A 26,564-nucleotide genomic window follows, 5' to 3' on the forward strand; every position below is an offset into this window, starting at 1 on the left:
CTAAGTACAACTTAAGTTAACCCTCCCCCCCTTTATTTCTGTACAGCTACAGTGATAACAATCCTTTCCTCTTGGACCTAGAATCCTAACTCTTGATGTAGTCTTTTGTAGGTTTCCTAAGACATCACATGTCACAAAAATGAAGACAAACTGGTTTGTTCACCTGTGTTTAGAACCTCTAAATTGAATTATGTGCCCTGTTTGAAGTTGTAATACAGTTGAAAATGGGCAACAAGGCGATTTTTGTGCCTTTTGTTATTCTTTCCACTGTTGGACATTTTCCAGTCAGCTTTCATTCTCTTGCCAATTTCAGGGGTAAAATATGCCTTTCTGGTTCTATTGGCTGTATTTTTTGTTTTTAATGTATGAGATTATCAGAACCTACTTGTTTCTCATGGAACAAAGTGACTACTGGCTTTAAGCAGAATGTCCAAGGTCCCTGTGAGGACGGAGGCCTTCCCTGCCCTCCACTCCGTGTTACTGCCTCCTCTCTGAGCACGTGAACTTGGCATTGGTGGAGACGTCCGTCGGTTCTTCATCTTGGCCAGGTTTATGGTACAGGCAGTGGGAGCTGGTTAGTTACAGTTTTGAGCTTTTATACATGGAATAGGCTATTTGTCTGTTTACATATTTTGGATTGGGATTTTTGTAGGGTTAACATTGGAGTTGAAATTACAATTTCCTTCTCCCTGGTGTTTAGAACAAATAATAAAAAGGAGTGGCTATCAGTAGTCTCATCTTAGTTTGAATTTTGAACAAGGGCTTAAGCTTCCAAATTTGCTTGTTTTAAGGGATTTTACTAGCTGTTAAATGTATTATCACAGGAGGTATCTTTTCCTTATGAGATGTGATCATAGGATTATTTGATAATGAGCAAATTTGAATGTTAAGCTTAATAAGTGACTTTTTGAAGTTTGATTCCATCAAAATGATAAAATCAGGAATTCAGGATAGAAAATAAGATAAATCACTGTATGCCAAGGTAAATTAAATTCATAGTTGTAGTAGAGTATAGAAAATACTAAATCAAGAAGAGGCGATGCTTTAACTATATCTGACTCTTCAGTTTTCGAGAGGCAGGGTCCTGTATCATGGACGATTGTCAGAAAGGATGCGGAATCAGTAAACTTTGTGTTAATAGTGAATGATTGTTTTAATCGCTCTATCCCCAGCTTCAATTTTTATGCTAAAGCACATTATAAAAACAACCCCCCCCCCAATTTTTTTAGTGGGGTGGAAGTATACTGCTGGGGCTTTACTCTTTCTTCTGCATTAAACACAACTGGGTCAGTGCTTTGCCAAGGGGGGACTTGTTTATGGTGATCCGGGAATGTGTGTGCGTGTTGGGTGGGGGAGAGCCGGGAGCTGGGTTCTGGGAACTGTGGAGTACATGGACTTCACCGTGGTGCGCTGGAACATACCCTTGGGATTACAAGGTCGGATTCCAGTCCCGGCTCCACCAATCGGGCAGTGTGACTTTGGACAGGTTACTCTTCTATAAAACGGGGGTAAGACCTACCTTGTTAGGGTTGCTGTGAGCCGTGAGTGAGAGCCTCCTAGGAACAGATGCGGCACACTGACCGTGGGTTCTTCCCTTGTCATTGGCGGGCACCAGTTAGGTCTGTGGCAACTCTGCCTGTTCATTAGCTTATTGTGGCACTTCTGGATTAAAAAAACCCGAACAGTTTCAACATCTTTTAAGATGTCCTTTAAACATCCACGTAGTTTGCTTTGGTGGCATGGAGTAGATGGCAAAGTAGGTAAGAGTAAAGAGATTCTTTCCGTCTGCAACTGGACAGACGTCACAGCACCAGAGAATTCCTCAGATGCTAGAGACCTGCCTCTGTCTCGAAGGCTGTCTTGTTCCACTAGTTATGCAAACTAGGACACCAGTGGCTACAGGTTGGCTGATGGAGAACTCATGTTTCACTATTTGCTTGCTGCCCAAATGAAGGGTTTTCTGTTTTCTTCCTGGTCTTCTGTCTTACCCTAACATATGGTCCAGACCACTCAGAGTGGCTCGACTTGACTGTCATAACCAAGTTTTAAGGCAGGTGACATTTTGGATGAATTTCGGATACATTTTCGTAGATGTTAAATTATCACACAGCCTGGAAAGTCAACTGCGTGGGAGCAATTTCAGTGCTGTATGTGACAGAGGAGGGAATCTGTTAGCTCCCATCCTTCTGGATGTGAAGTCAGGAAGAAACCCAGAAGTGTGAAAGGGTCAGTTTCTAATGAGGAGACGGTACTAATTAGGTTTATGGTGTCAGTTTTAAGGAAACAAATTCCCTGATTATTTATGCAACATTTGTATTGAGTATTCCGAGGAGGAAGAGTCCTTCCCCCTGCCGCCGCCTAGAATCACATACATACTTCCTTTGATATGCACATTTGCAGAAACTCACAGCCTGACTTGGTAATAACACAGGAGGTCCCTGAGCCTGCACATTTTGTGTTGATGCCTATCTGTGACTGTCTGGGGAGAGCAGCCTTAGGTGTTTCCTGATTTTCAAAAGGGTCTAAGGTTTCTTCCCGAAAAGATTAGGAACCACTAAAGTATGAACTAATATGTTTAATTTAAAAAATTAAACATAGTAACAACCAAATCAGTGGATTACAGACTTAAAAATGAAATATATTTACAACTTCTGCTGTTAGGGCATTAACACATATTGACAGGGAGGTCGGTGTTTGCCAGCGTTCTCTCTTCCCTCAGTGAAACTTCTGTCCTCGTTGGATTGTGCATTTCCGTGCTGATATCTGGGTGGATTTGTGTGATTTGACATAGAACAAATGAACGAAACAAATGGATGAGTTTGGAGTTGTTAGAAGTAGAAAGCCATCGTCTTCCTAAGAAGGAGCGCGTGCTGACCATTCGGGCTCGTAGGCGTGGGGTTTCCGTAGTTTGCTCAGTAGAGTCTGCCGTGGCTGACCCTGACAATCGGCCCCGTTTACTGAGCCTGTCAGGCGCTGCGCGAAGTTCCCTGTGCGCATCCTCTCATGCTCTACCTGCCCGCCCCCCCGCACCACGACAGTAGCAGGTCGTGTATCACAGCTCCTGCCCATCTGCCCTGAGTGAAATGATTTCTCATTAATGCAGTTGTGGCCCAAGGCTGCACAGTACAGTTTTAGTTTTGTGGGCCTCTGTCCTTTGAGGACCTATTGTATCCAGAGTGCCACCTCAACCCTGGGAGGGAGAGGAGACAGAGCCCAGTCCAGGAGGTCTCCCTGTAGTTGGAGACAGCTCTTTGCAGGGAAGGTGTGTGACCTGTGGGGATAAAGAGCCTTTCGGGAGCCTGTGAAATGAGCAACCGGAATGAGAGTGAGACCCGTTCTCCCAGTGTGGACATCAGCCTAGGAGGCAGCTGTATTTCAAGCCCTAGTCCTCTGGGAGCCCTTCCTCCCCAGGGGCATTGTTTTACCCCCAGGCTGATGAAAGAGAAGCCCCCACGCAGGCAGTGTGGGATAATCCTTGGAGACCTGCACTGGGTGTGACTTAGTTTTCCTGAAAGGCTGCGCCCTAAGTGCTGAAGTCTGTGGGAAGAGCTGGGGGTCCGAGGCCCTGCCCCTAAGCAGGGCCACAGCTCGCAGGTTCCCGAGTGTCCTAGTGGCCCCTGGCAGCGTGGGGGTGTTTGCGCCACCCCACCTCTCTCTGTGTGTGTCTCCCTTCCTCCCTCTCTCTACCCTCTAGCCTGCTCCTTCCTCCCTCCTTCCTTCCCTTCCCTTTAAGGAATTTTTTTTTAATGAAATACAGATTCTCTGGAACAATTTTTATACTCCAGACTTGCTTCTTGACATCAGTAGGGCCTTTTCTCAAAGGGGCTTGCTTGTTTTTACAGAGTTAGACGTGTGACTTCAGTTTTGAATTCCTTCAGGGCAGGCAGCTAGCTTTGTGGTGGAACACATGAATTCCCCATAGCTCTTAACAAAGGGCCTTACAGATGGTAAGCGCCAACGAGCTACCAAAGTACCTCTTCACCATTCTTTCAGAAGCTTTACACAGCATTGGGAAAAAACTTTAGTCTACAAATACATTGGGCTTGGGCCAGATTTGAGTAATACTATAGTCTGATACAGGCTAGTACATTAGAGAATAAGGTATGTTGTTAAATAGGGTATTAGGAGTTTGTTTTTAGGTCAAAATCAATAAGAAAAACTGGAATAGAACTTAAATGTAATTTATGATTTAAAAAATAATTACTTTATGAGAATACACTTTAGTTCCTTCTCTGCTGCTTCAATCTGAAAGATGGCCCTGGCAGTTCGGGGTTTGTCGGAGTGGGTGGCCTTGTGCTGGCCAGGGCGCATGCATCAGCTTGGAGTGGACCAGGCTCTTTCTGCTGGGCAGTGCGTGAAGCCTCAGTCCATGAGCAGGCGGGAAAGGGGCTGGGGGCAGTTGAGGGCTTAGACGAAAGGGGAATGAGATTACTTAGCAATAGTCACGAAGTCTTAGAAATTATCCTGGAATGAAGTGTGTCATTTCACAGTAGAACAAAGGGATTAGGGAGTTTAGTATCTCTGTAAATGCTCTTACGTTCTTGTAAATGAATTTCTTAAACCTCTACCGAAACGTGGCATGTTTCAATGCCATTGTCTAATATTTGCATTTTACGAGAAGCAAAATAGAGCTAGTGACCAGTACCCTCCTGGCGATGACAGGCAACTGCCCAAACACTGACCCTTGGTTTATAGCCCGGAGGCACCCAGTATGATTGTCTACATGAGACTTCTGGTGTAAATTATGGTGGGTGAGACACAAGGAGAGTAGGAAGTATGTGGCTTCTCGCACGGAGACGGGATTCTGTGGGAGGGAATGCGATGCGCGGGGAAGAAGTCGGAGGGTGTGCACAGAAGCCGACGGCAGTCATCTGAATGCTGAGCAGCTTCGACAATTTAACAATGTCTGTTGCAAATATTTTAAATCCCTTTTAAGTCTTTATAACTGGGTGTTGTGGACTTGGTGGTCTTGGGGCTAGTGCTTTTTTCTGGACACTTAAACTGGCGTATTCAGGTAGGAGCCAGAAAACCAAGAAACACTTCAGCAAGACCTTTTGCTCTGTAGGCAAGAGCAAAAGTGGAGGCCTTTTCCAAGTTGTACTTTTATAGAATTCCATATGTTAATCTCAGCCAAAAGAAACATTTTCAGTGGCTTCACTAACTTTGCTTTTGCAGGTACTTTTCAGAAAGATGTTTTATTTATTTATTTATTTATTTTTGCGTAATGTAAGCAAAAGCTCAGCTAGAAAAATGAGAAGATACAACGAGATGGGGAAACAGGCATCATACCCTCATCAGTGATCACATCAGTGGGAGCCCCTTGCCAACGTCTTACTGTAGATCCTCTCAGTGTACATGGATGGGTAGACTGACTGATTTTATTAGTGATCGATGTGACCGGTGTTCCTGTGATCAGTTCTGTAAAGAATGAATTTGAACTCTTGTAATTGTTTCTTGATTCAGATTTATATCTAGGTTTTACTCCTTGAAAATATTTTAAAACTAAACTGAGTGAAATCATCAGGATATAGTATTGTAAAATCTGTCCTGGGCTTTGACAGGAAAAAAACACCTTTTCTCTCGGTGAGACTAACCATTTCTCTAGGGTGTGACCGTCTCCTCCGTTTCAGGGGGTTGCCAGGCACTGGGAACACACCAGCCACCTCCTTGATTAGCTCCCAGGCCCGGCATGTGTGGCCACAGGGGACTAATCCCCGAACTTGACATCAGTTCTTTAGTTTGTAGTTGCCAGTTCACTTTTTTATATGTAAGGTTTCAGGCTTTAGGTATATACATATTTCTCTCTATAAAATAAAGGCTGAGAATCCATGAGAAGAATCCTAGAAATTAAAATAATTTTAAAACGGAACAGACTATCTGCTTACATTTCAGAGCTATGTAACTAGTCTATTTTATAATTTTGTGTCTGCCACAAGACCTTCTGAGGTTCCAAAGAGCGTAAGGAAGTTACTTTCTTAATTTGAATTTACAAAAGTTTATTTCTAGTATTTGGAATTATCCAGTCAAAGCCACTAAAAGCCTTTTTTTAGAGAAATTAAAAGGTCCCTTCAGATGTGATCTTCACTGTTTTCCCATCAGCCTGATGTTTGGAGGGGCTGAGAGTGGGGCGCAGCGGTGGAGGCTGCGCACCCTGGCGGGACGCAAGCATCCCAGGAATTTATGCAGTGAGCCGCACCACTGAAGTAGCCAGAACTTTTCCATTGTTTCTGTTGGAAAGCAAGGTCTGGAGCCCTGTTGTAATGTGAACGACTTACAACCAGAGAGGCTTTATTTTTGTAATTTGCCTCTAGGTTACAGACAGCTCTTGGCGAGTTCACAAAAAAGATTTCAAATTGATGTCCAAGGAGATTAACAGAATTTTTTGCCATCAGGTACATTTCAGAGTTATTTTATGTGGAAGATAAGTCTATAGAAAACATATAGCATATTATTGTCATAAAAACCAACTGTTACAGCATCTTTCTGCTTCAGATTTCTTTGTCTCAAGCACCATGGACTGGTGGGCTAAGGCTCCAAGTGGCTCGTTTGCCCACTGATCTCACCTGGGCCATTTGTGAGGGCCCCTTTGATCGACTGATAGCGCAGCCCGTGTGCCACGCTGTGACCTCTGTGGAGCCCTGTCTGGTCAAAGTGTCTTCCCCGCTGTTCTCCTCAGTCCTGCTGCTCCAGGCCTCCTGGAGGTCCTTTCAGTGACTTTTGGTGACTTTCGGGTCCCCCGGTCATTTTTAAAAATATTTTAAGCCTACATCAAGGATACTGAAATTATTTTGGAATGGACTGTTAGTTCCTGGCAGAAAACTTAGTTTTGTGTGTGTTTCCAGCCTCTCTCTACTCGTCCCGCCACCTGCAGAATGTTAGACTACCACCAGCTGTCGCCCAGAGCCGAGGCTCCGCCTGCCCCCCTTTAGCAGCTCACACACAGCATCACTTCAGCCCTTCCCGGAGCTAACAGCTCTGGTGTTACCCATTGATTCCCCTTCCCTGCTGCCTGATCTGGTGGAGAGCTTGTTCTTTTTTTAACCCTATAAAAAATCTTTTAACATGAGTTTCATGCTTTTTTTCCAGTTAAGCTTTTCGTTTGCTTTCAGGGCTCTGATTGACCTGTCGAAACCAGCCGTCTCTGGGGCTGGTGTCAGTGTCATGCTGGCCTGCTCTCAGGGAAATCACGCCCTTGCCTTTCAGAAACTCAGCGAGATGTATAATGACTTTAAGTGTTTGTGATGAGTTTCTCAGACTTGCCTGAAATGCAGATGGCACTGTGAATTCCCATTTTTAAGGGTGACATTAGAACCCAGGAAGTGTCACTAACAAGGCTGCTAGAACACAGTGAATAGCATAATGAATTGGATGGGAATGCAAGCCCCGCTTTGCTGCAGACTTGCTGTGAGATTTCAGTCAGTTCATATAATGAGGTGTAGAGCTCAGAGAGGTGTGTTTGTGAAGTTGGGGAAGCCAACTGAGACCATCTTTATGGCTCCTGCTCCAAATCTTAGGCTTCTTCCTCTTCTCTCCCTCCCTTTTAATGCAGCCCCTTAATTCTGTCATTCTGTGTCTCTTCTGTTCTCTAAGATCTGTACCCTCAGCTTGACAGAACATGTGGTTGAAGGCTTTCTTCAGCTTCACAGGAAAGCATGCTTCCAATCTTCCAATTCCAAAGGCAGGAAGAAGAGGCAGATTTTATAAAAGAATGGTTACAAAAAGCAGGAAATTGTAGATGATAGTGTTGTAGGGCTGGGGAAAGTAAGACACCCCCCCCCCCCCCCCCCCGCCAAAAAAAAAGAAAGAATGTATGACCCATCAAACTGGCAAATGTAAAGGAGAAAATTGGGCCAGTAAACGCTGAAAAAATTTTGGGTTTCATAATGATGAGATCAGAGGTAATGTGGCAAGTGGCGAGGATGGGAGTGCAGAGCGGGATCATGGGCTGGGTTGAGTGGTGGGGTACTGTAGGCTGCAGGCACAGCCGGTGTCAGTTTCTCTTTAGGGCAGCCCATTCATTTCCTCAATGATCTTGCATGGTACCCTGGGCAGCTTCCCCTGATGGGATCTTGCAGGGTTGGAATCAACCGAGTAAGGTGGGAGCTCCCCAAAGACTACAGAGACCTGCTGTTACTGAATTCTGATTTTATAATTCATAGGTGAGTAGCTGCCCAGTGAGGAGGCGGAGCATGTAGAGTTACATAGGGTTCTAAATTTAACTCCTTCAAATCACCGAATGCATGAGCCTTCACTGCTGTGATGGATTTCTGATGAAACTTGAGCCAGCCTTCTAGAATTCTGCATTCTATCTGGTGCCTGAACATTTTTAAGTGAAACACTATTCCCTTGCATTTCCTGGTGTTTGTTTACCTTATTGGGAGAGTATAACATAGTCCAGAACTTACTCATGTGACACTGTAGGCAGTTCTGGTTTTGCATCTCGTGTCCCATGTGGCAGCAGTGTAATGCCTCACATTGTATTTAGAAAGCCATCCTTGTAGCCCTGGCTGGTGTGGCTCAGTGGGTGAAGGTCACCAGTTTGATTCGGGATCAGGGCACATGCCTGGGTTGTGGGGCAGGTCCCCGGTGGGGCGTGTGAGAAGCAACCAATTGATGTATCCCTTGCACATTGATGTTTCTCTCCCTTTCTCCCTCCCTTCTCCTCTCTCTAAAAATAAATAAAATCTTTTTAAAAATCCATCATTGTGGCTGTCAGGTTTTTCTATATGGTAGCTATTTTACTAGTAAACCAGTTTTATTGATATTATTTAATGGTGAATCGTATTTGCTCAGATTGGGGTTCTCTGCTGTTGACTTGTACTTGCTTCTGGCATAGATAAAATTGAAGTGGAAAAAAATCTGCATTCCAATTTGAATTTCCCTTTTCTATAAATGCAGTGGAAGTCTTTATACCACTTTCATTTGCCTGTGAGTAAAATAATGGATACAAAGTGCTTTCTAAAGAGTAAGTTATTCTTACTATGCCACTTTCGGTCTTAAGAAACAAATGCAGTAGAAGGAGCACTTGTAGCATTGTGATTCTTGGGGTTTAATTCTGACTCTAGAGCTAATGTAGTTGTGTGGCCTCAGATAGATGACTTTACCTCTCTGGTCCTGGCGTGTCTCTGAAAGGAGAGGCGTGGTGTGGCAATTTGGGGTCTAGCGGGGAGTGGTGCTTAGTGGTAAGAGCTTCAGTTTCACAACACGGGCATGGCACAGACCCGAGAGTAAGTATGCCACCTCCCACCCCCAACTAAGGAGATTCATTTACAATTTTTGGGGTGAGAATCTTGATGCAACAGATTTGCTATTTTCCTTCTGTTTCATTTTGTTTTCTTCATCTTTGTGTGTATATTTCTTTTCCTTATATATAAGCATACAGTTTTGTTCTGTGCTTCATTATGTTCTTTGTCATTGTTTCCATTTCACTTTCCTTGTGTTTCATTCCTGTATCTTTCTTGTTTAGAGCAAGTGGAGCACGCAGCTGGCAGTAGCCTCTGTGTAGGACCCTGCAGGAACCTGATGGTAAGTGCACACGTGTGCTTACCAGGCTCCCAGTGGGCTCTGCCGCGCCAGCTCTCACAGATAGAGACCAGCAGTCCCCTCCCCTTCGTAAAAGTCATTCCTGGGGGTATTTTTGGTTATAGGTTTGCTTTTTATTTTAATTTTACTATATATAGAACTGAAACCAAATACCGGGGGGAACATGTACTGATTTAAGGAAATGGAACTGTTTCCACCTTTTATTGCGATGTTCACCTTTGTGAGGGACCCCAGGCACACCTCAGTGTGACTCAGGACCCACGGGCCCTGGTTTCTGGTCTGTCCCAGGCTGGGTGGTCGCCTGGCCTTTGGTTTCTCTTGTGAAATAGCAAGCAGGACAGGTGATTTCAACAGTCCCTTCACCACTAGTCTGCATTCCTGATGGGAGGTACCTCGAGTGTTCCATGTTCTGATAAAGATGGAGAAAATCATTTCATATGTCAGATGATTTCAGTTCCATGAATGAAGGATGATAATTAGATTCACGATAGACACATTTCCATCATAAGACTAAGTTTATCGATGTACACTGAAAGGTACTTAGGAGGTAAACTTAATTTTCCATTTCTTTGTTTTTAGAATTGGTTTATTAGTGTGATCCAGATACTTTAAAAATTTCTGATAAATGTATAAACTGCAGAGTCGCAGGTCTGTAGTGACCCATGTTATTTTGGTTTAGCTTTGTGGTTCTTAACTGGGGGAGAGTCCTCCCCCTCCAATCCATTTGGGCCATTTGGCCACATCTAGGGACTTCCGATTGTCACACTAGAAGGGCGGTAGTGACACCGGCATCTAGTGGGTGAAGGTCAGTGATGTGGCTGAGCACCCTCCGATGCCTTGGACAGCCCCACAGCTGAGCGTGGCCTGGCCCAGCTGTCTCTCAGGCTGTGGTGGAGACGCCCTGGGGTCCAGCCTGAGCAGCCAGGGGTGGGGTGCTCTGGTGACTCTCGGAATAGGCTGCAGATGTACCTCCCACAGGTGGCCTCTCTTCCCAGGGAGTCAGGGTTTCGTGGTGGTGGCTTTGAAAGAGGCACCTGGGGACGGGAGGGATCCTTCTCACTGGTTAGTTTTGGAAAGTCCGAAACTAGACCTTTGACACTCGGTATCAGCTAGGCAGAGAATAAAACTCCCGACAGTAGTTTTACCTCTTAGGTGGTCATGTGGCCTCATTCTGAGTACATACTAAGGAATGGTATTACTAAAGTTGTGCTTTGCTTTATTATAATAAAAACCTGGAAATCTCACTTAATGTGCTTTTTACATATAGGCCAGTTACTTTTTTTGTATCACCTGCTAACTAGCCTCTATAGTGCTTGAGAGGTTGCAGAAAATCTTTTGCAAGGGACTATATTACAGTAAATTGACATTTGTATTTCTGTTAAATTTTACAGTGCAGCTGTTTAATGTGTGTAGGGTTATGCATAAGAGGGAAGGTTTGGACCATACCTCTGGTTCTGCATATTCAAAAGCTTGTATCCATATAGAGTAGAAAGTAAGAGGCCTGTTTGGAGGACATGAGGTAGTACTGATGTCTTATAATAAACTACTGATTTTGATCCAGGGGAAAACTTTTCTGAACATAACTTTCGAATGAAGCGTCTTACAGCACGGGTGGCAAAATCAAGCCCCCCCGCCACCTCGTTTTATCCGGCCCAGCACGTGGTTTCCACCTGGTGGCAGCGCCGAGCCCCTTGCCCCTAGTTAGGGAGTAGTCACATTTACACAGTCCTAGATTACATTCGACCCTGTGAAGGCAGCCGGAGGCTGATGTGGCCCCTGGTGACAATGAGTCTGTCACCCCTGCCTTACAGGGAGCTCATGAGACGTGACCCACAGAACTAGAGCAGTTGACGTTAGTCTCCAGCCACTGGTATTTGCATTGTTTGTCACCAGCGGCCTGCTGTGGGCTGGGTATAAGTCATCGTGAAGATAAGGAGCCTGGCTGAAAGGTTGGAATCCAGATTCCCTGAAGCACAACTGGATTCCTCGGGAGCTACTGTCATCATCAGATAGCGCTGTTGACGGGAAGACTTGAGAAAGGAGGCAACATTTTGCAGTGGTGACGTGTTTTCCTGGCCTCGCCCCTTACAGAGGGGGATTGGTTTATAACCCTACCTGGAGACACAAATCTGCCTTTCCCCCGAAGACTCTGCCTCTGTTCCCACCAGGATGCCGTTCCAGTGAAGTTCTGTTTTCAGCAGCCTTTGGAAATGAGCGGATTGACTTGTTTTCAGAAATTGTTTGAGAGAACTTGTACACAGTTGCAGAAAACTGGTCTTCTTACTGAAGAATTAGAGATTCCAAATGGTATTTTAGAATTTTCTTTTTAAGACTAACATTAAATAGCTGATTATTAAGTATTTTTTCTTTGTTGAATCTCTTAAATATTTCTCAAAATCCTGTTGTATTTTTTTAGGATTAATAATATTTGCTTTGTATTGTAATTGATGTTTTTATTTTTAGCCGTTATGATCTTTGCAATGATGATATTTTGTGTCTCTGACCGAAATTTTTATCTGTTACCTACATTTTGGATAATTATGCTGTTCCATAGTGATTCTCTATTATGGAGAATACCATTTTCCAGAAACTGCGAGTGGTTTCTAGTTTGTCTAACTCAGAGAGAAAGGTGGCTAGAGGCCTGTTAGGAAAAGCTCTGGGGGTTGAGGAGAGCATTGCAGAAATAGAAGGACATTGTTGGGGCAAGGTGATAGGAATCTATTCTGAATCCGAAAATTGAAAAATAAAAGCTAACAGGCATAAGAAACTTAGCCTTTTGAAAATGGCAAAGAAAGGTCGGCAACTTGTGGTTAAGTCCTGGAGAGACCGAACTTCGGAACCTCCAGTGGTAGGAGGTTCTGCGAGGAACTGTGCGTCCTGCCTGAGTGTGTCGGTGACTTGAGTTCGCTCTTCCAGCTTGTCAGAGATGGGCTGCGCTTTCCTCCTACCTCTGAACTGTAGTGTCACTGGGCATTCAGTTACTGTGTCCTGAATTCCAGCCTCTGAATTGCTAATGAAATACTGAGTGGTTCTGGACCTCGAGTGGAGTCACTCAGGACCTCTGCGTGCCTCGCTCTGTGGGCGGACAGTGAATTGTTCGTAATTGCTCTGCCTGTGATGTTGGAGCCTTTGTGCGTGTGTATTCCTGCGACTCAGCAGAATCTCTGCTTCTGTTGCTTTACTTTGACAGTTATATTCCTATCTTAACTAAAAGGGCCCCAAGTTACCCCATATTGTTTTTCCTAATGCGCTTCTTATAAATAACCAGACTTCTGCCAGTCCCTCTTATGTGTATGGTCTTAGAACTTGGTGCTCTTACCTAGTTTTCCTGTGACATCACTACTGTTAACTTTTCTAGAAGATACTATCTTACTAGTGTGATAGTTGTTTCAGCCAAGAGGGAACTATGCCCAAGGTTCTCAAAAATACAGATTTGTGGGTTTTTCCTTTTCTCTGACATGAAAGTATTTGTATTCACCATGTGTTCCTTTCTTTAGGAATCTGAAGTGATAGCTGCCTAGAAATAGACAGTTTGCTGTGATTGGATTAGCAATTGTCTTCTTTAAGAACTCAGGGTAATAGTAAATGAATGAATGAATGAACAAATAAATAAATAATGTGTTTCAGGGAAGAAAAAACCCCAGGAAAATAAAAACAAAGGAAACAAAACTGAAGACATACAGCTGAAGACAAGTGAGCCAGATTCCGCCTCTGCAAATATGAGAGATTCTGCAGAAGGTAAGCTGGGGTATTGGACTTGTATGTTTAGGGGTCTAACACCAGTTGGTATAACTTCATACCACCTTGGAATACCCTTCTGAGAATCATTCAAGAACTATAAAGGTTATTAAATAGCAAGAAGGCCCCTTAGAAGCACTCCACATCCCACCTCCCTTTCAAAAGATGATTAAAGACCTTCCTTGTTAAAAATGAAATTATGCCCCGGTTAAAATAAGGTGAAACACTCTATATGATTGTGTTTATAAATAATTCACAAAGTTGAAAACGTCAAAGAAATTAACTGTGTTGGAAGTCAGGCTGACAGGGACAGGTGGGTGCAGTACTAGTTGTCACCGATCTGTGGAGTGGGCACGTTGGTGTGTTTGCCTTGTAAACCTTTTATTTTGCTCTATACTTAACCAGTTACATGCTTTAGGTGTTTTTTTGTAGTTCAGTTAAAAAATTACCTAAAATATCAAACATCCTTGATTTTATGTTTCAGAACGAAAAGTGTACAGAATGAAAAATGATTTTTTGTTAAAATTTAAATTCCTATTTTATCTCTTTCTCCCCACCAAACTTCCTTTTTTCTGGTTTTTCTGAGGATTAATATCCTCGGCCCTTCGTGCTGTAAGAATTTAGAGAAACGGACTGAAAGTTAACCTGAAAGGCAGGTTGCTCAGTCAAGCCACCAAATGGCGACTAGCGCTGTTATGTAGGAGGGAGCTCTGTCTTAATTTGTCGTGGGGCCAGTTTATGCAAAGACCAGAGCTTGCTTAAGAGTTGTTCTTTATGACCCAAACAGGCGAATTTCAAAGTGGAGGCCTGGGACTCTTTCAAGAAACATTTGTAGAGGAAGAAATCCGACAAGATATTTTGGGTTCCTTTTAAGCCATTTTATTAGCACTTCTGTGGCGATGACATTCATAAAGGATTGTAATTTCCTGTGGCATTTTGTGAAGCAAGAATAGACAAGTTTATTTCCCAGGACCTTATAAAACTAGGTTCTGCCTACTGATAGCAGGTTTTCTAAGACATTTATTTGAACAACAACAAAAATAACTAAAGAACCTCACTACATTTAGTGGCAGAATTAACAAAGAAAATCCAGCAGCCCCATCTTCCCTTTAAAAAACTCAAGACAGTTACTTTTTTTCCTGATAGAACATCAGGTCCCATGGAAAAAGATACTTAATGTTTACTTTTTTGTGGAGTAGCTGGTTAAATGATTGGTTTTATACAGGGTAGTTGTCGGCCTCTCCCGAATGTTCTGCGTGTCCTTCGAAAACGGTCTGAGCCAGCAGTCTGGACGCCCCTGTGTTCGCGAAGCCTCCCTTAACATTTAGGCTCAGCTCAGCTCATGGGCATGTGGACCACTTGGGTGTGGGCCTCCTAGTGAGCAGAGCTGTGTGGGTTTCATTTGTATTACTTTGGATAGTTCTCAATCTGGAATTGTTCACCAGTCACAGAGAAAGAAAAGAATTTCTTTTTCATTGAAAGCCACACATTTTGGCCAAAAATGAACTCTGGGCCGTAGAGAAGTTATGTTCGTTTTCTGTTGTCTCATTCCAACATTTTTTTTAGCAACATGGTGAGTCTGTGTTGAACATGTATTTGAAAAGGGAGTTAGTTCCTAATTCGAAATACATTACCACCATCAAATGACTGGTTTCCCAGTTGTGGAGAACTCATGGAATTCATGAAATTTGCCTGGGGGAGAGAAGGCTGGTTTCTGTTTAGAGACAGAAGCCTCACTGCTTGTAAATACAGTAACAGATGGGTAAAAGTAAGACTGATCTGCCTAGGAAACGGCAAGGTGGCTGGGGCTGAACAATTGAGTTGTGTTAAGTTCTGTTGCAGAGCTCGGAACAGTTGGGGTTTTAGCCCCTCCCCCTCCCATTCCCAGTCACCAGTTCTGTGACAGGCCTCTTCGATCTTGACAGTCTGGCCACCTTTTTTCTGCCTCCGCTGCTTCTGTCTCCCTTCTAACGCTGCTGCGTCATTACTCGTCTTCTGCCTGCAGTAATGTCTCTTCCCAGTCCCTGCACCCACAGGGCAGCCACCTCTCTCTAGGGGCATTCTCCTGCTCTAAAATAGCTTCATGGATTTCCATTGCCCCCAGGTAAGTCCAAAGGAATCCACAGTGTGCTGCCTGTTTTGAGTCCTCCCGTTGCTTTTCCTTTTCTGCCTTTGACCTTCAGGGTCGGCCTAGTACTCCATCTAAGAAGCCTCCCCTGAGTAACTAAGCCACATAAGACGTTCCTCTCGCGTGCTTCTGTAGCAGCACATGTTCCTCGAGCATAGCTGTGAATTTGCTCCGGTAGAGTTGCCTGCTTACTTGCCCAGGGCTCCTACCCAGGGGAAGCGCTGTGAGGACAAGGGTCTTGACAGTCTTGTGCACCAAGTACTGGCGTGTGGTCAGGATTTGCCCGGTGAATGGGGGGGAAGGGGGCAGCGAACAGCCCGGTTGAGGGCCCTGTAGCTCCCCCTCCACAGAGCCTCTGACCCCCCGGGTGTCCGCAGTCCCAGGGGCCCAGTTGAGCAGAGACTCGGGTGGTAGTGTAGAGAGAGGACCCTCTACAGCAGCATTAAAGGCACTGTGGCAGCTCCAGTCTTAGAGTCCCCTGTTGTCCCTGTGTTTTCTTTCAACAACTATCCCATTTCTCTGCTTTTCTTTGTAGCTGAACTTGAAAGAGTTGCTTGTAGTCTCCCTGTCCCTCCCTCCTCCTTCTGTTCTCTTAGGAACTCCCTCAGGCATGTGTCCCCACTGCCTCACTGACACCGTTGTCACGATCACTGCGCCTCTTCTTTCCCCACCTCTCGCCCAGCCCGGCAGCAGTTCCGGACACAGTGACCACTCCCTCCTTGAAACTGTCCTCACTGAGCCTAAGGGCACCACGCTTCCGGCTCTCCAGATGCCTCACTGGTCTTTCCTCTGACCTGTACATACTGAGGTTGTCTGGGGACACACTGCCCACCTTTGCCTGCGTTCACTCTCCAGGGGACCTTGTCCAGTGGCATGCTTCAAACACCGTTTCCAGTCTGAGGTCTGGGACGTTTCTGGGCTCCACGCCTTTGTTGAATGAGTCATCTATAAGTAACTACTGAGCACCTTCACCCGGGTACCTGTTAGGGACCTCAAAGTTGAGCACATCCAGGTCAACCTGGTTTCTCCCAGAGCGCCCACGCCAACCAAACTGGCTCTTCCCTCAGTCTCCTGCTGCTCAGTCAGCAGGGCTCTTACGCCTGCTCTGGGGTCCACCTTGACACCTCTGTCGCCCCCGCCAGGCAGCCAGCACATCTTGTCAGCTCATCCTCAAAATATATCAAGAGTCCGGCTGTTTCCCCACCTCCCCACGCCACCCTAGTCCCCTCCACCCCACCCTTCTCCTGGAGGCTGTAGCTTTCTCGTCTCCTTGCCTCCACCTGAATCCACCGAGAGTTTTCTGTCTTCCTCGTAGTAGCTCAAGTGACTCCTGAATATGAGTTATTTCTGTTAGAACTTTCTGGTAGCTCCTTGTTTCACTCACAGTAAAGGCCAGCAATCTCCAAGGTCCTGTTCGAGTTGGCCTCTGATCTCATCTCCGACTCTTCTGCCTTCCCCCAGTCCCTCCCTCACCCACAGCCTTTTCCTTGAACACATCTAACAAGTTCTTGACTCAGAACTTACGCATCTGCCCCTCACCCGGAGGGCTGCCCTCCCCCAGATGTTTGCATGACTCACTCTCTCTAGGCCTCTGCTCAGCTGTCCCCTGACCAGTGAGTCCCTCCCTGACGCCCTGGGTTTTTCCTGGGCATCAGGACTCCTGAGCTCTTAATAATTTTATCAGGCTTTGAAGAGATGATCTTACTTGAGAAAATTCTGATCACATGATTCTGAAAAATGTTCAGGCTTCTAAATATGTGGATTTAGTTAGGAAGGCGGGAGAGAATCATTCTGTTCAAGAAAGACCACTAAGAATCTAACCTGGTAGTATATTTAGCAATTTTCTTATTTCAGTTTTGAATCATGAGAAATTGGAATTCACAACTAGTCTTCTGAAATTCAGTATCAGCTACTCCAACACAACTTTAAGCACTGCAATTTCTGTAAATAAAAATGCGTGTATGCAGGTGCGACTAGACACAGAAAAGAACACAAGTTCATGTGACTCTTTATTCATGTATGTCTCCTTACTGGCTAGTGTGTTGCCTTGTTAAAAGCAGGTACTCCATAAATATTAACTGAATGACTGAAAGGGATTCCAGTTCAATACGACGTGATAGATGAGGATGTTGTTTATTAAGTTAATCCTAACCTCCCTTGAATGATAGGATTCGATCCTAACACCGGCTGGTTTTTACCCTCACCACCATGCTTCTGCTTCCCTGTGCTCTCTAGGTTCCAAAGAAGAGGATGAGAAGCCTTCAGCTTCCACAGCTGAGCAGACAACTGATCCCCAGGAGGTGGTTTGTCAGGTTGTGCTTCCAGAACTAGTCAGCCCTCCCCCTGCCTGTGAGCTGCAGGCAGGACCTGACGAGAAGCAAGAAGCAACAATTGAGGTGAATGACTTGGAGGAAGAAGAGGAGGAAGAAGAGGATGAAGATGATGAACTGGAGGAAGAGGGGGAAGAAGAAGCCGACGTGCCAAATGAAAGTTCTGTGAGAGAGCCAGAAATACGGTGTGATGAGAAGCTAGAAGATTTATTAGAAGAACCAAAAAATATTTCAAAAGAAACTGTTGAAGACTCTCCAGAGGTAACACCTGTTAACAAAATTCCCCAAACTAAGGAAGAGGCCAATGGCGATGTATTTGAAGCGTTGATGTTCCCATGTCAGCACTGTGAAAGGAAGTTTACAACCAAACAGGGGCTTGAGCGTCACATGCATATCCACGTGTCCACAGTCAGCCATGCTTTCAGATGCAAGTACTGTGGGAAAGCGTTCGGCACGCAGATCAACAGGCGGAGGCATGAGCGTCGCCACGAGGTGGGGTTAAAGCGAAAACCCAGCCTAACACTACAGCCATCAGAAGACCCAGCTGATGGCAAAGTATCTGGAGACAGCGCCACTCCAAAAGATGCCTCGAACCCTCCCAGTCTCGGGCAAGACTGTCTGCTCTTGAGTTCAGAGAGAGCTTCCCAAGAAACAGTAAATTCTTCTGTTGTGGAAGAGAATGGAGATGTTAAAGAGCTTCATCCATGCAAATATTGTAAAAAGGTTTTTGGAACTCACACTAACATGAGACGGCATCAGCGTAGAGTTCACGAACGCCATCTGATCCCCAAAGGTGTGCGGAGAAAAGGTGGCTTCCTGGAAGAGCCGCAGCTGCCTGTAGAGCAGGCCCAGCCCACCCAGAATGTCTATGTACCAAGCACAGAACCAGAGGAAGAAGGGGAGGGAGATGACGTGTACATCATGGATATTTCTAGCAATATCTCTGAAAACTTAAATTACTATATTGATGGTAAAATTCAAACCAGCAGCAGCACCAGTAACTGTGATGTGATCGAGATGGAATCCAGCTCAGCAGACCTGTACGGTATAAATTGTCTGCTCACTCCAGTCACAGTGGAAATCACTCAAAATATAAAGACCACACAGGTCCCCATAACAGACGATCTTCCTAAAGAGCCTTCCAGCAGCACCAACAGTGAGTCCAAGAGACGGAGAACTGCCAGTCCCCCCGTGTTACCCAAAATTAAAGCAGAAGCCGAGTCTGAGCCCACAGCACCCTCGTGCTCCTTAAGCCTGCCGCTTAGCATATCCACTGCAGAGGCTGCGTCTTTCCACAAAGAGAAGGGCGTGTATTTGTCCTCCAAGCTCAAACAGCTCCTCCAGACCCAGGATAAACTGACTCCTCCCGCGGGGATGTCGGCCACTGAGATCCCTAAGATAGGTCCCCTCTGTGTGTCCGCCCCCGCGTCCATGCTGCCCGTGACCGCGAGTAGGTTCAAGCGGCGGACCAGCTCCCCTCCCAGTTCTCCACAGCACAGTCCTGCCCTCCGAGACTTTGGGAAGCAGAGCGACGGTAAAGCAGTGTGGGCTGATGCAGTTCTAAATTCCAAAAAGCCCAAATTAGAAAGTCACAGCAACTCCCCTGCGTGGAGTTTGTCTGGGAGAGACGAGAGAGAAGGTGTGAGCCCTCTAGGCTTTGACGAATACAAGGTATCTAAAGAGTGGGCGTCCAGTTCCACTTACAGCAATGTGTGCAACCAGCAGCCACTGGATTTGTCCAGCGGCGTCAAACAGAAGGCCGAGGGTGCAGCCAAGACCCCGGTCCAGTGGGAGTCTGTGTTGGATCTCAGCGTGCATAGAAAGCCTTGTAGTGACTCGGAAGGCAAGGAACTCCGAGACAGTACCGTGGTGCAGCCAGCCTGCAGTGCTGTCAAGAAAAAGAAACCGACCACCTGCATGCTGCAGAAGGTTCTTCTCAATGAATACAACGGCCTTGGTGTACCCATGGAAAACACGTCAGATGGGACCAGGAACCTGAGTCCTTGTAAATCCCTAGATCCCCAAGCAGAACCTGACCTTGGCCCCGACGCTAGTTTATCTGCTCCTGCTGTGGAGTCTCCACCTGATGTTTCTCCTTCATCTCCTGCCCTCCAGACACCCTCCCTTTCTTCCGGGCAGCTGCCTCCTCTCTTGATGCCAACACGTCCTTCCTCCCCTCCGCCCTGTCCGCCTGTGTTAACTGTTGCCACACCACCTCCTCCACTCCTCCCTACCATACCTCCTCCAGCCCCCTCTTCCGGGGCGTCTCCTCACCCCTGTCCCTCCCCACTCTCGAATGCTGCGACACAGTCCCCACTCCCAATTCTCTCTCCTACGGTGTCTCCATCAGCATCTCCCATTCCTTCCGTGGAGCCTCTCATGTCCGCTGCCTCACCGGGGCCTCCTACACTTTTATCATCTTCCTCATCATCTTCATCTTCATTCTCATCATCTTCCTCCTCTTCCCCTTCCCCGCCTCCGCTCTCAGCGGTATCATCCGTCGTCTCCTCTGGGGATAATCTGGAAGCCTCTCTCCCCATGATATCTTTCAAACAGGAGGAATTAGAGAGCGAAGATACAAAACCCAGGGAAGAGCCCCAGTCTGCAGTTGAACAGGATACTGTTCAAGAAACATTCAACAAAAACTTTGTCTGCAATGTCTGTGAATCGCCTTTTCTTTCCATTAAAGATCTAACCAAACATTTATCTGTTCATGCTGAGGAATGGCCCTTCAAATGTGAATTTTGTGTGCAGCTTTTTAAAGCTAGAACTGACTTGTCAGAACATCGCTTTTTGCTTCATGGAGTTGGGAATATCTTTGTGTGTTCAGTTTGTAAAAAAGAGTTTGCTTTTCTGTGCAATTTGCAGCAGCACCAGCGAGACCTCCACCCAGATAAGGTGTGCACGCACCGCGAGTTTGAAAGCGGCACCCTGAGGCCGCAGAACTTTACAGACCCCAGCAAGGCCTGCGTGGAGCACTCGCGGGGTTTGCCAGAGGACCCTTCAGAGATGTCGAAAGAGGAAGAGGAGTTAAACGATTCTTCCGAAGAGCTTTACACAACCATAAAGATAATGGCTTCTGGAATAAAGACGAAAGATCCAGATGTTCGATTGGGTCTCAATCAACATTACCCAAGCTTCAAGCCGCCTCCGTTTCAGTACCATCACCGAAACCCCATGGGTATCGGGGCGACAGCCACCAATTTCACTACCCACAACATTCCACAGACTTTCAGCACGGCCATTCGCTGTACAAAGTGTGGCAAAGGTGTCGACAACATGCCTGAGTTACACAAACACATCCTGGCATGTGCTTCTGCTAGCGACAAGAAGAGGTACACCCCGAAGAAAAATCCAGTACCGTTGAAACAAACTGTGCAGCCCAAAAACGGTGTGGTGGTTTTGGATAACTCTGGGAAAAATGCCTTCAGACGAATGGGACAGCCCAAAAGGTTGAACTTCAGTGTGGAGCTCAGCAAAGTGTCCCCAAATAAGCTCAAGTTAAATGCATTGAAGAAAAAAAATCAGCTTGTCCAGAAAGCAATCCTGCAAAAAACCAAGTCTGCCAAGCAGAAGGTCGAGTTAAGAAATGCTTCGGAGTGCTCCTCGCACATCTGCCCGTACTGCAGTAGGGAGTTCACGTACATTGGCAGCCTGAATAAGCACGCCGCTTTTAGCTGTCCCAAAAAACCGCTTTCTCCTTCTAAAAAAAGAGTTTCCCATTCATCCAAGAAAGGTGGACACTTGTCACCTGCAAGCAGTGACAAAAACAGTAACAGCAGCCGGAGACGGACAGCGGATGCAGAGATTAAAATGCAAAGCACGCAGGCTCCTTTGGGCAAGACCAGAGCTCGCAGCTCAGGCCCTGCTCAGGTCGCACTGCCCTCCTCGTCCTTCAGGTCCAAGCAGAATGTCAAATTCGCAGCTTCAGTGAAGTCCAAAAAACCAAGCTCCTCTTTAAGGAACTCAAGCCCCATAAGAATGGCCAAAATAACACATGTCGAGGGGAAAAAACCCAAAGCCGTGGCCAAGAACCATTCTGCGCAGCTCTCGAGCAAGACGTCCCGGAGCCTGCACGTGAGGGTGCAGAAAAGCAAGGCCATCTTACAAAGCAAATCCGCCCTGGCCAGTAAGAAAAGAACAGACCGGTTCAACGTAAAATCGAGAGAGCGGAGTGGAGGGCCCATCACCCGGAGCCTCCAGCTGGCAGCTGCTGCCGACCTGAGTGAGAACAGGAGGGAGGACAGCAGCAGCAAGCAGGAGCTGAAGGACTTCAGGTAAGCCATGTCTCCCAGGGCCGGGGAGTGCAGAGCCCAAGAGCGCGGGGCGGGAAGGACGGTTGGAAGAAAACAATATACTTGCCCAATGGCTTTTTTTTTTCTTTTCCTGTATAATTTTGACATAAGCACTGAAAGGAAGTGGCTGTTGCTTAAGTTGTAGGCAGGTAAAGAAGGGTCACCGCTCTGGCTGCTGCAGAGATGGATACCACCTCGCTCTGATCTCAGACCTAGGACCCACAGCTGGGCCTTTCCCCTTGGGGCCAGTGTGAAGTGGATTTGAAACTGGGAAGCTCTCAAAAGCACCCTTATATGAAGAGGTGAAATTCTCTTGAACTTCCTTCCAGTCTTGGGTAACGTGTCAGTATCACGTTATTTCTGGATCGTAGATCGCTCTCTTCTGTTGTAATGGATTGCTGAGGTCATTAAAACCACATTGCAATCTTTAGTGTTTCTGTGACTCAAGCGCAGTTGTAGTAACCGAGAATGCTTCTATTATCCATGCTTGCTTCTGCTGTTCTCATGTGAAAACTTGCCTCATTGGTTAAAACAAAATACACCATATTCACTTTACAGTGCCTTATGGTCCCTGCCCCTCCTGTCTCCAGGCCTGGGGCAGTAAGCAGGCCCCATCCCAAAAGAGGAGGAGCTAGGAGAGTGCCCAGACCCCGAGAGGCCAGGCCACCGTGGCTCCTTCCCGCACGAGTCGAAGCCCAGGGCTGTTGAGCCCAGCCTGTCGGTGCCTGTCTCCCAGGAGTGCTGTCAGAGCCACCCTGATAGACTGGAGGTGGTCTCACTGTGGTTTGTGTCCTCCCTCTGTTTGGAAGTGTTCCCAGTGCCACAGAACATAGGGCAGTAGTCAGGTCTGTCACATGGACTTCCCAGAATGTCCAAGCTCCTTAGATAACCTTAGTTGATGCACTTTATTGGAATTCCTACTGTCTGCTGAAAATTGCCTGCAGGTCAAGCTTGTGAAATACTCATCATCAGAGAGCATTTCTGCAAAATACTGTACAGTCTCGGGCTTATAGAGTGAGCTGCCTGACTCTGGGCTTTCTTGGCTGTAGCTTTCGGTGTCTGCAAATTCTTTGGTATTTCAGGCAGACAGAATTAGAGTTGACTGGGGAGTGGACTGCCACTATGGGGAGGTGGCGAGGACTCAGGCGCTGTCATCAGTGCACAACCGATGAGGTGGAACTCTGGGTGCTGGTGTGCCTGGGGTCAAGGCTGAAGAAAGACGGAGAGCAGAGCCGTTCGCCAAGGCCGATTGGAACGATTACTGTCGGAGTAAAGGCTCATTTTTAAAAAGCCGCTGCAGAGCTGTGCTAAATAATTGTTCCAGGTCTTACTCAGCATTTCAGTCTCCGGCCATGGGGTATGCTTGAACACCTGTCTGTTAGCCCTTAAAGTGGCCTGCTTGTAGCAGTTTACCTGTACCTGTTTGTGCTCAGCCTGTGTTCTGAAGTCCCACCGCAACGGGATGTTCTTGAACTCTGGTTCCTGTTTGAGGATAAAGAGCCAGAGTATGCTGTCATCTTTACGGACTGGACTTCAGAACACCTCCCAGGTGTTCTGTGCTTTAGAACGTACTGTGTGTGTCCCCTTTTGTCTCCAGCGTGGTATGAAAGATTCACTTCGTACTGCACCCTATTTATGCCGCACAGTTGGGTAAAGTTGGTATGAAAACTTAAAATACTGTAAAGAGAAGTTCTGAGTAATGATAAGCTTAGGAAGCTTGTTCAGATAGCCTCTTGCTTGTCCAGTGCTTTCTGAAGAGCCCTTAAGACCACAGGGACCAGAGTGTCCAGTAAAATTGTGTTTGTGTTTACTCCAGTTAATTTTAATTACTCTGCTTTGCTTGATAGTTAACCGAGGGTTACGTTGCTGGAATGAAATTTGGCCTAAAAGGAAACGCAGAATCAGATACGAAGAAAACAGTATTGTTCTCACTGGCAGATGGTAGCAGCAGGCATCCAGAGTGGCTGTCCTCCCTTGGTGTGAGTTGCTAGAGCCGTGCTGTGGACCCATCCGAAGGACCTGTGTCTTGTACAGGGGCCCACCGACAAGTGCCCGTACATTGGTGAAGTACAGGGCACCACCTTCTGATAACCCAGGCCCAGGAGCGGGTGTTTCTTCAGGGAGTCCGTGTGGTCTCTGTAGTACCCTGGCGCGCACTTGGTGGAAAGCCGGCATTCCTGAACCCGGGCCGGGGGACCTGATGAGGGCTTGGAGCGCAGGCCTCACCCTGCGGGTGTGCTGGGTGTGTCACTCTGGCAAGGAGTTGTTTGTGAACCGAAGTCGTCCCTCCTTCAGTCCGGTTTTACTTGTCAGTTTTATTCAGGGGTGATTCCTGACGCAGGGCTAGAAACACTCGCTTCTTCCGTCTTCAGTGGTCTCGCTTCAGTGCCCCCTCGCGTAGCAGGGACTTGCCATAGTACCCTGGGCATCCTCTTCCTGTGTGGTTCATTGTCACGTGATTAGGAGCCAGCCCCCAGCACTCAGGCATTGTGCCCCTGAGGCCAGCTTAGGACGCCACAGCTTCTCAAGTACATCCTCGAGGTCAGCCATGCACATGAAGGCGGAGCTTTCCATTTAACACAGAGGGTCCGGCAGAATGTGCCCGTTGGCCGTTTCCAGGAGCACACCAGCCATTGTGTCAGCCAGGGTGTGAAAAAGACACAGGCTCCAAATCCTCTTCGGAGGACAAAGCAGCAAAGGATGCTGGGCGCACTGCTCATCTTTAGGTCTTCCGTTTTGAGCCCTAATCCGGTGCCCTTCGGGTTGGCTCACCCGCCCCAGTGAGCAGTTGGAGCCGCCCTGGTGTACGGGGGAATGGATGCTGAGGGCTCCTTTCCATGGGCTAGGATAGAAGACTAAGAGACAAAGAAAGAGATACCCTTTCTACTCCCCTCCCTCTCGTCTTTGGTCTTTGTAAAGCAAGGTATGTTTACATTCTGTAATGCTCCTTTTAGAGCAGCTCTTTTTTAAAAAGGCTATTTTTCCGTTGCAGCCAGTCAAAAACACCTTAAAGATGGAGAATCAAAATGAAATGCCAAGTTTTCCCACCCAGCACGAATTACTAAAGAAATAAAACGATGTTACTTTCCTCACATATCCATCTCTGCCACGCCACTCCAAGTAGGGCTGGGCCTGTGCCGGCACGCGCCCGCTGGGTAGGGTGCCGGGTTCCTGCGCACCTTCAGAAGCCGTCCTGTTGCTGTCGTAATAACGTTGGTCATGTGGTCTGCGCACCGTCTCTCTAACACGGTCAGTTGTGTGTAAGGTTGTGTTACATTGTCATTTATCTTCAGTTTTCTTATTTTCTAGGCACTTCCTGTAGAAAAGCCCCCCACACAAACCAAACCTTAATTGACTCAGTAAAGGTAATGCATGCCCAACCTAGGATAAGCACCACGGCAAAGGACAGGAGACCTGCCACGCTCGCAAGACCAGTCGAAGCTGACTCAGCCCCTAACACGCCGATTGCCGGCAGGCTTGTCGTTGCCCTGGGTAGAGTCAGGCGCCCGCTGCTTTGCTGGGGTGTCGCCCGTGCTGGGCCCCGGGTGACCGAGATGCAGGAGGGCGCCGTGAGACGGGCGTGATGAACGGGCTCGTCCTCACGGGACTGGCCGCTCAGATGTGAGTGTGGCCCTGGTTTTTGGCACATTGCAGAGAAAGGAATGATTTGAACTTAACCTTGCAAAGCAAGTTCTCTGTTTTATCAGTAGGTTGCTGTAGACTTCAGGGATGACAAATTCTAATGCACTCTTTTTTAGGTGTTTTGGTCACACACCAGCTCTTGATGCCTTTCTTTTAAATTAATTATAGACAGAGAGGCGTTTAGATTCTCTCTTAGCCTGCTTTTTTATCACAAGCAGATTGCCAGCATAACGGAGAGGAAACCAGATTGGGTATGGACCCCTTTTTTACGCCTCTTCCAGTTTCGTGTGTATGTATCCAGATGGACATCCTCTCCAGTAATCACCTGGCACTAATTTATAGCTATTATATTATCAGAGACTATGTAGCAATATACCAATGCCCAGGATGCGTCACAGGCCTGTGAAGATGTATGTCGACTTGTAAGTAAAAATGAATATATGTACCAGGTTTTACACTTCAGTCTAGTGGAGATTTAAAGACTACAGATTGGCCTCTTCCTGAGTACGCCCTTCCTCCCTGCATCATACGCTTTCACCCTGATTAGTGACTGAGTTGGTGGGAAATGGCTAGGTTCTTCATGGTTTCGTTTTTATTGTTGCTGTTCTCAACTTTAAAAAGTAATCTACCTCTTAAAATTTGTAGTTTAATACTTGTTTGGTGAATTTGTGCCACTTTAACCCTTTCACTATCATTCCCATTTTGTTACATTTCTGTTCTGGGGACTTTTATGTTGGAATATATGTAAAGCATTTGTAGCAGTTTAAAAATAAAATATTTAAAATTATTTAAATTGTTTTGACGCTTCAATTGTATTATATGTGATTTACATTTTACATTTGTTTGCGTTGTTAATCTGGAGAGTGTACTTGTACTGGAGTTTACTGT

General features: G+C 46.4%; 1 protein-coding gene across 10 annotated transcripts in view; it reads left to right on the forward strand.

The window, feature by feature from the left end:
• Positions 1-26,564, forward strand: part of PRDM2 (PR/SET domain 2) — a 119,863-nt gene that overhangs the window by 64,992 nt on the left and 28,307 nt on the right. For 4 of the 10 annotated variants that reach the window (XM_053919910.1, XM_053919908.1, XM_053919909.1 and 1 more), the window contains 2 exons: positions 13,171-13,281; positions 17,645-22,016. The exons of 2 other annotated variants lie outside the window; for them this stretch is intronic. In XM_053919910.1, the coding sequence (XP_053775885.1) occupies positions 13,171-13,281; positions 17,645-22,016 (4,483 nt within the window). Of the gene's footprint in view, positions 1-9,466; positions 9,526-13,170; positions 13,282-17,644; positions 22,017-25,026; positions 26,470-26,564 lie in introns of those variants that run through there. 4 more of the 10 variants (XM_024554247.3, XM_024554248.4, XM_045190534.2 and 1 more) reach the window with 3 other exon arrangements.

This window comes from Desmodus rotundus, chromosome 3 (genome assembly GCF_022682495.2).
Source record: "Desmodus rotundus isolate HL8 chromosome 3, HLdesRot8A.1, whole genome shotgun sequence".
In the NCBI taxonomy this organism is placed as follows: domain Eukaryota; kingdom Metazoa; phylum Chordata; class Mammalia; order Chiroptera; family Phyllostomidae; genus Desmodus; species Desmodus rotundus.